The sequence below is a fragment of the Trachypithecus francoisi genome, unplaced genomic scaffold, assembly GCF_009764315.1.
Source record: "Trachypithecus francoisi isolate TF-2019V2 unplaced genomic scaffold, Tfra_2.0 Lachesis_group9, whole genome shotgun sequence".
Taxonomy (NCBI): domain Eukaryota; kingdom Metazoa; phylum Chordata; class Mammalia; order Primates; family Cercopithecidae; genus Trachypithecus; species Trachypithecus francoisi.
The window spans coordinates 52,133,841-52,147,545 of record NW_022681474.1 but is presented as its reverse complement, the minus strand read 5'-3'; the positions used below and the strand labels follow the sequence as shown (position 1 = coordinate 52,147,545).

Here is a 13,705-nt window from a genome sequence, read left to right as displayed (position 1 = left end):
CATGGAATGCTTTACAATTATAAGCAAAATTTTGTGGCTATCTACAGAAGTCCAGTTTTCTGGAGAAATGGTCTAAAGATTCTCAAAGAGGTCTTTGACTCCCTAAAAGGTGAAGAACCACCACTATACTGACTGCCTAAGAAAACAAAACGTGAGACTCAATACTTCTTAAAATAAATGTGATTCACAATGCACAAGTTCATTTCTTAAAATTCTATTTTCATTCTTACTAATGAAAAGAAACCAATAATCTCCAACTGTTTAGAAAACATTTTGTAAAAGAACCATTTTAACCCTAATCTTTCCTAGTATGTTTTATACTTTAAACACTAATATATTATTTCATTTAAAATGTGTCTTACATTCTTCAGGTTGAATAGATGAATAACTCCCAAGATTTAATAACTGACTGCTAAATGTTGATTGTAGTACTGTCTCGCCAACCCATTGGTCCTCATGAATAACAACATCTAGAGAGAGAAAAAATATTCTGATTTTGCCATAAATTCCTTTACAATATGGTTAACTTACCAATCACAGCAAAATATTATGCATGCCTCCCATATACCAGGAAACTAGAGATCAAATAGGTTAAATAATCTGCCTAAAGGCATGAAATGACAAAACAGCAAATCTGAAATGTCAATCTAGGTAAATTAACAAAATTGTTTCTTTATATTCAAACGATATCAGTATAGAAGACCACTGCTCTATATAAAAAAAGTTTAACAGTTTTTGTTTACATAAGGCAAATGTTATCATGTATATTTCTGACAAATTAAAAATAATTTTCTTAGGACCAGAAGGCAAAGTAGTGGTTCCAAAGCAGTAGTGCCTAGGAGAGTAATAATATTCGGTATGGACTGGTCCCTTCTACTATAAATATATCTGAATATAATATAAGGCATTCTTAACACACTTGATTATTTTTCCCTAAATACCATGATAATTATCTTCCATGGAAGTTAAAAGTGAAAGACTTTGGAGGTAGGGAACATTTTCCAATTGGAAAGAGAGAGCTGTATATCCAAGACCGATAAAGTAGAATCATGTAGAACTAAACATATCAACAGGTAGAAACAATTGTAGGTAGAGCAAAACTTGTGAGCTGTAAAGAGAAAGAGGGGAAGGGAGCTATCTCTAAGGCAGGATCTAATCAGTATATAGTGTCAGAGGTATAAACATATATTAACAATAGCGAAATAATTTAGAGATAATGGGAAAGAAAACCAAGGATGTATAAATTCCAAGTGATTACTTACAGATGTAGATTCCAGACCCTTTCCTCAGCTTCTGAACCTTTTATCTACAACAGACTAATGAAAATTCCCACCTGGATATTCTATTGGCTCCCCAAACTCAGCAATGTCCAAACCTGCTTTTCCTTTCACAGTGCCCAACTCATTTGTTGACACTATGCTGCTAATCAGGTAAACTAAAATCCCCACCTACCCCTCTGCTGCTTAAATGTGCCCATGCCCTGCCACTACTACTGTTTTACATCACACATTCCTTTCCCTCTCAACAGGTGCTTGTCCCCCCTGCAACTCATTTCTTACAATGCTAATGAGTCATTTATCAGAGCATTAATGAGTTCAGAAGAGTGATACAGCAGAGCATTAATGAGCTCAGGTGACTTACTGAAAAACAGTGGCTCCCCACTGCCTAGCCAGGAAGAGCTAGTACAGCATTCAAGACTTTTCATGATCCAACATTCAGGATGCATATTCTTCAGAAAAAAGGAACAGATGAGAAATTTCAAGGAGAGCGTTCTGAAAGCTAGGACTCTGAAGCCAATGTTGGATTAGTCACATGGTAATCACTAGCAGTGCATGGAGGGGATGGGTAGCCTGCCCTGGCCTCCTGGCTCCTTCCTGCCCTCTCACTGACATGCCCCAGCTCCTAGTTCTTATTCTGTTTGTCCTTTAAACACTGTTGTTTCCCAATGGTAAGTCCCGTCTTCATCTAATTCTAGTCAGTAGTCTCCCTTAGGTAATCCTTATTTTTGGCATCTCTTCATTCTATTGCTAGAAGTATAATAGCAAACTGTCTACTGTGTTGGTATTCAATAAGATCTGGAATACATCTGTTACTTAAAATTTTTCAGTTTGGGCCGGGTGTGGTGGCTCACACCTGTAATCCCAGAACTTTGGGAGGCCGAGGTGGGCGGATCACAAGGTCAGGAGTTCGAGACCAGCTCGGCCAACATGGTGAAACCCTGTCTCTACTAAAAATACAAAAATTAGTCAGACGTGGTGGCGGGCTCCTGTAGTCCCACCTACTCGGGAGGCTGAGGTAGGAGAATCGCTTGAACCTGGGAGGCAGAGGTTGCACTGAGCTGAGATCATGCCACTGCACTCCAGCCTGGGCGACAGACCAAGACTTCATCTCAAAAAAAAAAAAAGAATTTTTTCTGTTTGGGGGTATATCTCAATAGGTAGTATGAACTATCCAAGCTATCCAAGTAAGTTCACTGCCTCATTAGGACAACAGAAAAGTGTAGATTTTTTCTTTTCCCACAACGTTTCCATCTGTTCCACACAAAAGAAACTTATTCAGAAATCAGTGAACTAGATCATCTTTTTCTTAAAAAGACAAAAAAAATCAGATTTTTAAAAAAAAGTTCACAGAAATCATTTAAATGTCTTGTAATAGGAAAATGGTTAAGTAAATTGCATTAAAGCCACTAGAGAGAATGTACCTAGTTGTTAACAACTATAGAGATGTTAGGAAAAAACACAGAGATTGCAGATTGAGTTTACACCTATCTAGGAAAATGGAAAAGGTCCCCAAGAGGTCCCTGGTAACACTAATTGCCTCAGTAAAATGACCATGGTCCAGGGTTCAGCCTCTTTTACAGTCTGGGAAACTTAATTTTGTTAACACTCCAAAACTAGATTTCGGCTCTGCAACATAAGCTTGTACTAAATCAATTAATGAAACAAATCAAAGAAAAAAAAATTTTTTTTTCATTTACAATGAGAGATTAATTGCCCAAAAAAACAGTATTTCAGCTTGTTCTCATGCTGTGGGCAGCTGTACAACTAGAAAGCCAAATCACAAGCAAAGAGGTATTCAGCAAGCACTGAATCAGAACAGGGAGTTAGGTGAATTGAATCTCCAATAGTATGATCACATATAAATAATAATAGCTAATACTGCCAGTGGGATGTGGCCATGCTAAGCCTGTTCATTACAATCTTGTGTTTACCTCTTTATAAAAGATTGTACTTGACAATCCTATAGGAACATCAAGGTACATACACTAGCTAAGGTTCTCATTCCTCCTGTAAACTATTTGCTAGGACTATCAATATTGCTTTGAAGTTTTCTTTTTCTAAATACCTCCTCCGTATCACATTCTTTCTTTAGATATTTTATTAAGCTTAATCAACTTCTTCCTGCTCTAACACACCATGTGTCAATTTTGAATCAACAAAGAACATGTAACACAATATTAGATATGTTCAGTGAAAACATATTCTGGCCAGGCATGGTGGCTCACACCTGTAATCCTAGCACTTTGGGAGGCCAAGGTGGGCAAATCACCTGAGGACAGGAGTTTGAAACCAGCCTGGCCAACATGGTGAAACCCCGTCTCTACTAAAGATACAAAAATTAGCCAGGCGTGGTGGCGTGCACCTATAATCCCAGCTACTCGGGAGGCTGAGGCAGGAGAATCACCTGCACCCAGGAGGCAGAGGTTGCAGTGAGCCAAGATTGTGCCACTGCGCTCCAGCCTGGGCGACAGAGCAAGAGTCTGTCTCAAAAAATAAACAAAAAGAAATTAAATATTCTCTCTGGGTGCAGTGGCATGCATACCTGTAGTCCTGGCTACTTGGGAGACTGAGGCAGGAGGCTCACTTGAGCCCAGGAGTTCAGAGTTGTAGCCGATCAGGTGTCTGCACTAAGCTTGCCATCAATATAGTGACCTCCTGGGAGTGGAGGACAACAGGTTCCCTAAGGAGGGGTGAACTGGTCCAGGGTGGAAACAAGGGAATGTTAAAAATACCATGGGCACAGTAGCTCACGCCTGTAATCCTAGCACTTTGGGAGGCTGTGGCAGGAGGATCAATTGAGCCCAGGAGTTGGAGATCAGCCTGGGTAATGCAGTGAGACCCTGTCCCTATTAAACAAACAAACCAAAAAAAATTAAAAATAACAATTTAAAAATTCTCATGCTGATCAGTAATGGGATTGTGCCCGTGAGTAGCCACTGCACTTGGCAACACAGCAAGACTCTGTCTCTTAAAAATAAATTAATTAAAAATAAATTAAAAATTAAAAAAACAAAATGTTCTTTATGGTTACAACTATACAGTAAGAGTATGAATTCTAGAGTCTAGGAGAAACCATAGCTTTGCCACTTCCTAGATGTATGACATTGGGCAAGTTACTTTACTTCTCTGGGCTTTAGCTTCCTCAACTGAAAAATGGGAATAAAAATCAGTACCTTCCTCATATACTTGTTGTAATGAGATATGCACGTAAAGTCTAAAACAGGGTCTCACAAAGTAAGCTCCCAATAAATATGAGCTTCTATGCATGACATGCACTCACATGCACACACATTTTAAGAAGAACAGAGAAAATAACTGGAAGGTAACACTCTAGAACTCTACTGGTCGTTATATGAAGTTGGTATAATACCAGTTTTCGCCTTTCCATATTTCCAAGTGTAATTAATATAATTTTAATAATAGAGCAATAGAAATGGATAACTGTTCCCTCAGTAAGAACATAATGCGCACAGCATTATTAGACATTAGGTAAAGAAGCAGAGGCTGGGTGCGGTGACTCACGCCTGTAATCCCAGGACTTTGGGAGGCCGAGGCGGGTGGATCACAAGGTCAGGAGATGGAAACCATCCTGGCTAGCACGGTGAAATACCCTCTCTACTAAAAAAACACAAAACATTAACCAGGCGTGGTGGCGGGCACTTGTAGTTCCAGCTACTTGGGAGGCTGAGGCAGGAGAATGGCATGAACCTGGGAGGCGGAGCTTGCAGTGAGCCGAGATTGTGCCACTGCACTCCAGCCTGGGTGACAGAGCGAGACTCTATCTAAAAAAAAAAAAGAAGTGGAAAGGTCCAACTCTGTTGCTGGGGCTGGAGTGCAGTGGCCCAATTAAAGCTCACTGCAGCCTCAACCTCCTGGGCTTGAGTAATCCTCCCACGTCAGCCTCCTGAGTAGCTGGGACTACAGGCACACACAACTTAATTTATTTTATTTTTTGTAGAGACGGGGTCTCACTATGTTGCCAAGGCTGGTCTCAAATTCCTGGCCTCAAGCAATCTTCCTGCCTCAGCCTCCCAAAGTGCTGGGACTACAAGTGTGACCCACTGCACCTGACTAGGGGATGCTTATTAAAGGAGGGGTAAGTGGGGCAGAGCTCAGAAGGACAGAACAGAGACCCAGAAGTGGCAATGGGCAGGAGAGTGGACAGTGGAAAGGAGAACAATGCAGATGCGATAAAGGGATCAATTATGCTGAGCTCAGAAGAGGCAAATGACTACAGAGTCTTCAAAGACTAAGTGGGAGAAAAGCAAAAACAAAACTTAGCTTTATAAAATAAGCTACCACTATACCATAATGACCTCACCTGTAAGTAAAATTATATCTCCAAGAAACACTGTAAATGCCCAAAATGCTGCAGTCCTCCACAGAAAAACTTTCTTCTTAGTTTCTGATTGATCAATTACTGTAACTGTTGCTAAAGGCACTTTAGAGCCAGAATTTGGTCCGAATTTTATGTTTATTTCCTTCACATGGCATAGAGATAGCACCATGACTAAACAATTATACTTCTGGCTTTTAGAATTACAGTTTTTTATTAATGACGTTTTTTTAATACCCTTAAATTCAGACACATTCCTCTGATCCACTTCTACAGCAGAATCTCCTGCATTAGAAATCAACTTCATTTTCTTAGCTACTTGAAGGACTCTAGACAGAGCTTCAGACTGGCCCACCCTATCTTCAGAGGTGCAGCTTCTTTTAATAGCACTTTTGTGGAAGGTATTTACCTGGGAACACAGTATTCCTGAGCTACACAACTCAATACGTATCTCATTTGGTGGCAGTTCATCTTTAGAACTGAAAAGTTCTTGAGATCCTGTATTTTCTTCAAGACCTTTATCCGAGTTTATGTGAATGTGGCTATTTTCTGTTTTAGGACAAACAGGACTAAAAAGTTCAAGGGAATATGCTTGGGTTTGTCCACTTTCATATGCATCTGTAAAATCATTAAGCTGAATCAAATTCTCTTCAGGTATTCTTATCTCCCCGTAACTTGCCTTTGGTTCAGTCTCCATGTTTGCATTCCCTTTATTTATAGGACTCTGCCCTTTATCTTTCTTTTGAGCTAAAAAAGCAACCTGGCTGGAGGTAATTATACTGAGAAATTCAGTATCAGTTGATATTTTAAGGTCTGAGACCTTCCTAACTGCTCCTTCAGACTTTGGCTTATATACTGCGTTCGAGGAAAATAATCCCAAACACTGGTTTTGTATTTCATGATATTCTGTCGGCACACACTCTCTTTGTACCACTTCAGGCCCTATATTAATTTGTTCAGTACTACAAACCAAATCCAACATAGCTGCACACTTATGGCTTAACTGACACAAATTTGTGTTAAAGTTCTGACCACATATATCTGACTGATGTTTAGGCTGTTCATCTATAATTTTATTTTCACTGAGAAGCTTTTGATACTTTTCTTCTTCAGTTAAATGCGGAACTGTGCTTTTAAATCCACGTATTTGCATATTAGAGCTAGTTACATCACTCAGTCTAGAGGAGTGAATCTTCTGGGATTCTATATTCTGTGTTTCAGAAACGGAATGTACAAAGTCATCTTTCATGTGAACATGTCTATTCATACAGTTTGTTAAGAAATGACCACTAAGAAGATCTGGAGAACCAACAGAAACTGGGACTTCACAGTTTTCAAGATTGTTGTGCTGTTTTTCATCCTTCAGATATAAAGAATGTTGACTGCATGAAAGCTGAATTTTTTTCCAAGGGTCAGCAACAGACATTAAAGAAGCTGTGTCTTGTGATACTGTCATTTTCAGCGGAGCAACTGGAGCACCCCAAAAAATGTGGACTTGAGATCCTCCACTCATGATTTCTGATAAAATGAAAATACAAAATTAATATATTGTCAGCATATTTTTGCATATGGATATTAACTTAATAATGTACCAAAAGAAAATACAACATAATTAACATAGGTGATTTTTTGACATGCCATTTAATTATATAAAATTCATAAATACACAAGAAATTATGAAGGAGAAATCAAAATATTCACAAAAATTCTTCACTTAAAGACTCTCTTTAGGCTGGGTGCAGTGGCTCATGCCTGTAATCCCAGCTTTTTGGGAGGCCGAGGTGGGTGGATCACAAGGTCAGGAGATCGAGACGATCCTGGCTAACAGCATGAAACCCTGTCTCTACTAAAAATACAAAAAATTAGCTGGGCGTGGTGGCTCATGCCTATAGTCCCAGCCACTTGAAGGCTGAGGCAGAAGAATCGCTTGAACCCAGGAGGCAGAAGTTGCAGTGAGCTGAGATTGTGCCACTGCACTCTAGCCTGGGCAACAGCGCAAGACTCCATCTTGGAAAGAAAAAAAAAAGACTCTCTTTAAGGGAAGTAAAGCTAAGTACACTCACATCAAACAGGTAAATAGGTTTTTAGTATGTTTATTTCATTTGAGATGGAGTCTTGCTCTGTTGCCCAGGCTGGAATTCAGTGTTACCATCTAGGCTCACTGCAACCTCCGCCTCCTGGGTTCAACCAGTTCTCCTGCTTCAGCCTCCTGATTAGCTGGGATTACAGTCTGCGCCACCATGCCTGGCTACTTTTTGTACTTTTAGTAGATACGGGGTTTTACCATGTCGTCCAGGCTGGTCTCAAACTCCTGACCTCAAGTGATCCGCCCTCCTCCGCCTCTCAAAGTGCCAGGATTAGAGGTGTGAGCCACCACGCCTGGCCTGTTTATTTCTTATGTTGTAAAAACTTGCCCCATTTAAATAACAAGTTAGTAAAGAATGGGAAAAGAGGCATTTGTTTAACTATATTACAGTCACCTTTAAATTACTCATTTTTGGGCAGAGCACAGTGGTTCATGCCTGTAATCACAGCACTTTGGGAGGCCGAGGGGGTGGATCACTTGAGGTCAGAAGTTCAAGACCAGGCAGGCCAAGATGGTGAAACCCCAACTCTACTAAAAATACAAAAATTGGCCAGGTGTGATGGCCCATGCCTATAGCCTCAGCTACTCGGGAGTCTGAGGCAAGAGAATCGCTTGAACCCAGGAGGAGGAGGTTGCAGTGAGCCAAGATCTTATCTTGCCACTGCACTCCAGCCTGCGTGACAAAGCAAGACTCCATCTAAAAAAAAAAAAAAAAAAAAAATTACTCATTTTTGGCCAGCCATGGTGACTCACACCTGTAATCCCAGCACTTTGGGAGGCTGAGGTGGGAGGATCGCTTGAGACTAGGAGTTCGAGGCCAGCTTGGCCAACATAATAAGACCCCCATCTCTACAAAAAAATTTAAAAACTAAAAAATTTCTTAAAATTAGCTGGACATAGTGGTAAAACGCCTATAGTCCCAGTTACTAGGGAGGTTGAGGTGGGAGGATTACTTGAGCCTGAGAGTCGGATATTGCAGTGAGCCATGATCACATCACAGCACTTCAGTCTGAGTGACAGAGTGAGACCTTCTCTTTAATTAATTAATTAATTTAGAGACAGAGTTTTGTTCTTGTTGCCCAGTCTGGAGTGCAATGAAGCGATCTCTGCTCACTGCAACCTCCTGCTTCCCAGGTTCAAGCAATTTTCCTGTTTCAGCCTACCGAGTAGCTGGGATTATAGCCGCCCACCACCATGCCCAGCTAATTTTAGTTTTTTAGTAGAGATGGGAGTGTCACCATTTTTGGCCAGGCTGGTCTCAAACTCCTGACCTCAAGTGATCCACCCGCCTTGGCCTCCCAAAGTGTTGGGATTATGGGCGTGAGCCACCGTGCCTGACGAGACCCTCTCTTTAAAAAAATATTAAGAATCACTATTATTGCTGTAACTACATATTCCAACCTAATTTAATCCTCACAGAAAGAATAACCTTCATAAGGAATAACTGGTATATTAGCTGTTCTATTGCATGTCATTATTAGATATACCATTAGGGGCCCTAATTTAGCACAGCAAAAGCCTTCAAGTTCAAAATACATTAATATATCAAACCTAAGTGGAAGGAGAAATATATTATCTTGAAATGTTGGTTGGGGCCAGGCATGGTGGCTCATGCCTGTAATCCCAGCACTTTGGGAGGATGAAGTGGGCGGATCACCTGAGGTCAGGAGTTCAAGACCAGCCTGGCTAACATGTGAAACCTCATCTCTACTGAAAATACAAAAATTACCAGGGTGTGATGACACGAGCCTGTAGTCTCAGCTACTAGGGAGGCTGAGGCAGGAGAATCGCTTGAACCCAGGAGGCTGCAGTGAGCCAAGATCGTGCCACTGTACTCCAGCACTCCAGCCTGGGTGACAGAGTGAGACTCTGCCTCAAAAAAAAAAAAAAAAAAAAAAAAAAGTTGGTGGGAATAGATATATGCAAATCAAATGCATAACATTACCATGATAATGAACTCTCCTCCATCAGATCTTTGGCTTTCTTCTCCAACGGTTTCTTCCCTTTAGCTTCATTTTATTTTATTTTTATTTTATTCTATCTTTTATTTTATTTTATTTTATTATTTTATTTTATATTTTTTGAGTCAGGGTCTCGCTCTGTCACCCACGCTGGAGTGCAATGGTGCAATCATGGCTCACTGCAGCCTCAAGCTCCTGGGCTCAAGCTATCTATCATCCAGCCACAGCATCCCAAATAGCTGGGACTACAAGCACATACTGTCACATTCAGCTACAAACTTTTAAAAATAAAACCAAAACACCCCCACAAACTTGTTTGTTGTTTCTTACATCTCATTTCTCCTTTAATCTTCCACCACTTCTCTCCAACCATTTTGCTATAGAAGTTTTCACTATGGAAACCAATGACCTTCTAAAAGCCAAATCCAAAGCTCAGTTTTCTATACTTTTACTACCATTAGAAACTGTTTATCAATCCCTCTTGCCTGAAACATTCTGATTTTTTGACTCTGTGAGACCACCATATTGGAATTCTTTTGTACTTAAGACAGATACGTATTGGATTATTCCTTCAATCACTCACATAACAAACACACAACACTACATGCTGGGCATTATGCTAAGCCCTGGGAATTCAAAACAATAATAGAGAGCTTTAAGGAGCTTAATTTCTGATAGGAAAAACAAACTGACAATCATAAAAACTGATAGGAGGCCAGGAGCCTTGGCTCATGCCTGTAACCTCAGGACTTTGGGAGGTTGAAGCAGGTGGATCGCCTGAGGTCAGGAGTTCAAGACCAGCTTAGGCAATATGGTAAAACTCTGTCTCTACTAAAAATACAAAAATTAGCCAGGTGTGGTGGCACATGCCTGTAATCCCAGCTACTCAGGAGGCTGAGGCACAAGAATCGCTTGAACCCAGGAGGTAGAAGTTGCAGTGAGCTGAGATCACACCACTGCACTCCAGCCTGGGTAACTCTGTCTCAAAAAATAAAAGAAACAAACAAAAAAGTGATAGGAGCTACTATAGGATCAAAAGGAAGGGACAGCATTTCTAGAAGAGAGAAGCCTGGGACAACTCAACCAATGTGGAACTGCCCATTATTTGCATTTTTCGTAGGCTCTTAGGATTACAGTTAATCACAAAATTTTGGAACTGAATTTTATTAATGTTCAGAAAAAAAGTCATATAATAAAGCCCCCGAGTCATTCCCCACCCCAAAATAGGGCCCAGGAAAGCTGCCCTAATTGCCTTACCCAAGGGACAGGCCCTATTATTGGTAATCTTCAAAATGTTTAAAAGGCATATATGACATTTACTGCTTCTGTGTCCTCACTTAATATTTTCTCCTGACTTTCATTTCCTATCTCTGATAAGACAATAATGAAGTCCAAATTGCCAAATAAGAACTCACAGTGCTTCACCATTGCAGTTGTAAAACTCTCTCCTTAGTTTCTAGAACATTACTCTTTCCTAAGCAGTTCTTCTACCTCTCCAATTTTTCTCTCTTCCTCCTTGGGTCACCTCTTTCCATTCCACACACTTCTAGAGAATTTCATCCAATCCCATTCATATAACTACCATATATCCAACTGTGCTTTACAAATCTATACTGAGCCAATCTCTCTCCCAAACTTCAGACTTATATTTCTAGCATTACTATATTTGACAGGATCACAGTAGAATCACAGGCAAGATTCAAAGCCCTACTTGCCTTCTAGGCAGGGGAAGATAGTAGAGCATAAAGGGGTGACACGAAGCAGTCCTGAGGGTTCACAGGATCTCCCAGAGCAAGAAATATCTGAGATGAATGCGAGTTCCATAAAGCACAAGGTTTTGCTTTGTTTTGTTTTTTGAGACGGAGTCTCGCTCTTGTTGCCCAGGCTGGAGTGCAATGGCACAATCTCAGCTCACCACAACTTCTGCCTCCTGAGTTCAAGCGATTCTCCTGCCTCAGCCTCCCAAGTAGCTGAGATTATAGGTATGCACCACCATGCCCAGCTAATTTTGTATTTTTAGTAGAGGCGGGGTTTCTCCATGTAAGTCAGGCTGGTCTCGAACTCCCAACCTCAGGTGATCCGCCCACCTCGGCCTCCCAAAGTGCTGGGATTAGAGGCATGAGCCACTGTGCCTGGCGGTACAAGGTTATTATATGTAACTGTTGTACAGTGTACCTTTACTTATTTGTCTAAATCAGGGGTGTCTAATCTTTTGGCTTCCCTGGGCCACAGTGGAAGAAGAATTGTCTTGGGCCACATATAAAATACAGTTAACAGTAATGACAGCTAATGAGCTAAAAAAAAAAAAAAAAAAAAAAAAATGTCGCAGGCTGGGCACAGTGGTTCACGCTTGTAATTCCAGCACTTTGGTAGGCTGAGGTAGGCAGATCACTCGAGGTCAGAAGTTTGAAACCAGCCTGGTCAACATGGTAAAACCCCATCTCTACTAAAAATACAAAAATTAGCTAGGAGTGGTGGCGCTCACCTGTAATCCCAGCTACTCCAGAGGCTGAGGCAGAAGAATCGCTTGAACCCAGGAGGTAGTGGTTGCAGTGAGCCAAGATCGGGCCACTGCACTCCAGCCTGGACAACAGAGCGAGACTCTGTCTCAAAAATATCTCAAAAAAACTCATAATGTTTTAAGAAAGTTTACAAACTCATGTTGGGTTGCATTTAAAGCCATCCTGGACCGCATGCAGCCCCGCGGGCTGTGGGTTGAACAAGCTTGGTCTAAACAAATACCCTTGTAAGTGTGGAACTGTTACTCTACCTTCCCCACACCCCCTCAAAAAAAAAACTTGACTAGAAAGTGGCCCTATTAATTCAAAAAATAGTGAATTTTTTAAAAGTGTTTATACCAAAGGCTACTGCTACTAAATACTCCAATTCATAGGAGTTGTGAGTATGTGAGTAGGAGGATGAAGACTGGTAAGGACAGGGGAAAACAAAATATTTATGACAGCCAAATTATATAGACAGAAAAGTTATGGACAACTGATTAATTTCAATGATTCTAGGATATGTTTTAGGTGTACTCAGAGGGTTAAAGCTCATTAAGATATCAGAGGAAACTTGCAAGTACATATCCATTACCACAGTTAATAATTATACAATTTCTCAATCCGCAGAAGGCCACTTCAGTCAGAAAGACCAATATAACCATAATCCTTTATCTTTAGAGTGGTCAGAGTCTGATGAATGGGTCAAAGATTTCTAAAACAGGATGAACTGTATCAGCAGGTTTTGTCTTTGCAGAACACTGCAACTAAAAAAAATGCTTATTACAAAACATGTATCATTAAAAGAGAGTGCTTTTTCCCTCTTATTACCAGGGAGGGAAAAAACTCCCTGCAGTAATGCCTTTTCATGTCTATTTTACCAAAAACACCAAGAAATCATAAAGTTGCTCAATAGCATCAAATGACAAAGAAGTCACATGGGATTGTAATTAAAAGCAAAGGATTTGGAACAAGAGAGATGTGGGTTCAAATCCCTACTCTGCAACTTACTCAAACTTGAAATTATTGAAGTTAAGTGACAGCTGCATGGGGTTCATTATACTATTCTTTGCTGGTGGTTTAAAAAAAAAATCATCCTTTTATTCTTTGACCTGATTGAACCAAATTCAATTTGCTATCATAGTTCATTTGTCTTAACAACACAGTACTAATAACCCATGTACTGTGTATAGTCATGCTGAACTCTTTTAAGAATTACTAAATGCTGGGAGGTCGAGGTAGGCAGATCATGAGGTCAGGAGATCGAGACCATCCTGGCTAACATGGTGAAACCCTGTCTCTACAAAAAAACACAAAAAATTAGACAGGCATGGTGGCAGGCGCCTGTAGTCCCAGCTACTCAGGAGGCTGAGGCAGAAGAATCACATGAACCCAGGAGGCGGAGTTTGCAGTGAGCCGAGATCGTGTCACTGTACTCCAGCCTGGGTGACAGAGCGAGACTCCATCACCAAAAAAAAAAAAAAGAATAAGGTGAACATGCCTTCTTATTTGTCCAGAACAGTCCTAGTTTAGGCATGCTTTTC

The 13,705-nt window shown here is 40.6% G+C and overlaps 1 protein-coding gene across 13 annotated transcripts in view; it reads right to left on the bottom strand.

Moving 5' to 3' along the window:
- SHLD2 (shieldin complex subunit 2) overlaps positions 1-13,705 on the bottom strand; it is an 82,551-nt gene that overhangs the window by 26,476 nt on the left and 42,370 nt on the right. For 10 of the 13 annotated variants that reach the window (XM_033209042.1, XM_033209041.1, XM_033209044.1 and 7 more), the window contains 2 exons: positions 5,602-7,134; positions 363-470 (listed from right to left, as the gene is read on the bottom strand). In XM_033209042.1, the coding sequence (XP_033064933.1) occupies positions 363-470; positions 5,602-7,129 (1,636 nt within the window). In that variant the 5' untranslated portion in view covers positions 7,130-7,134. Of the gene's footprint in view, positions 1-362; positions 471-1,641; positions 2,165-5,601; positions 7,135-13,705 lie in introns of those variants that run through there. The other 3 variants (XM_033209052.1, XM_033209051.1, XM_033209049.1) reach the window with 2 other exon arrangements.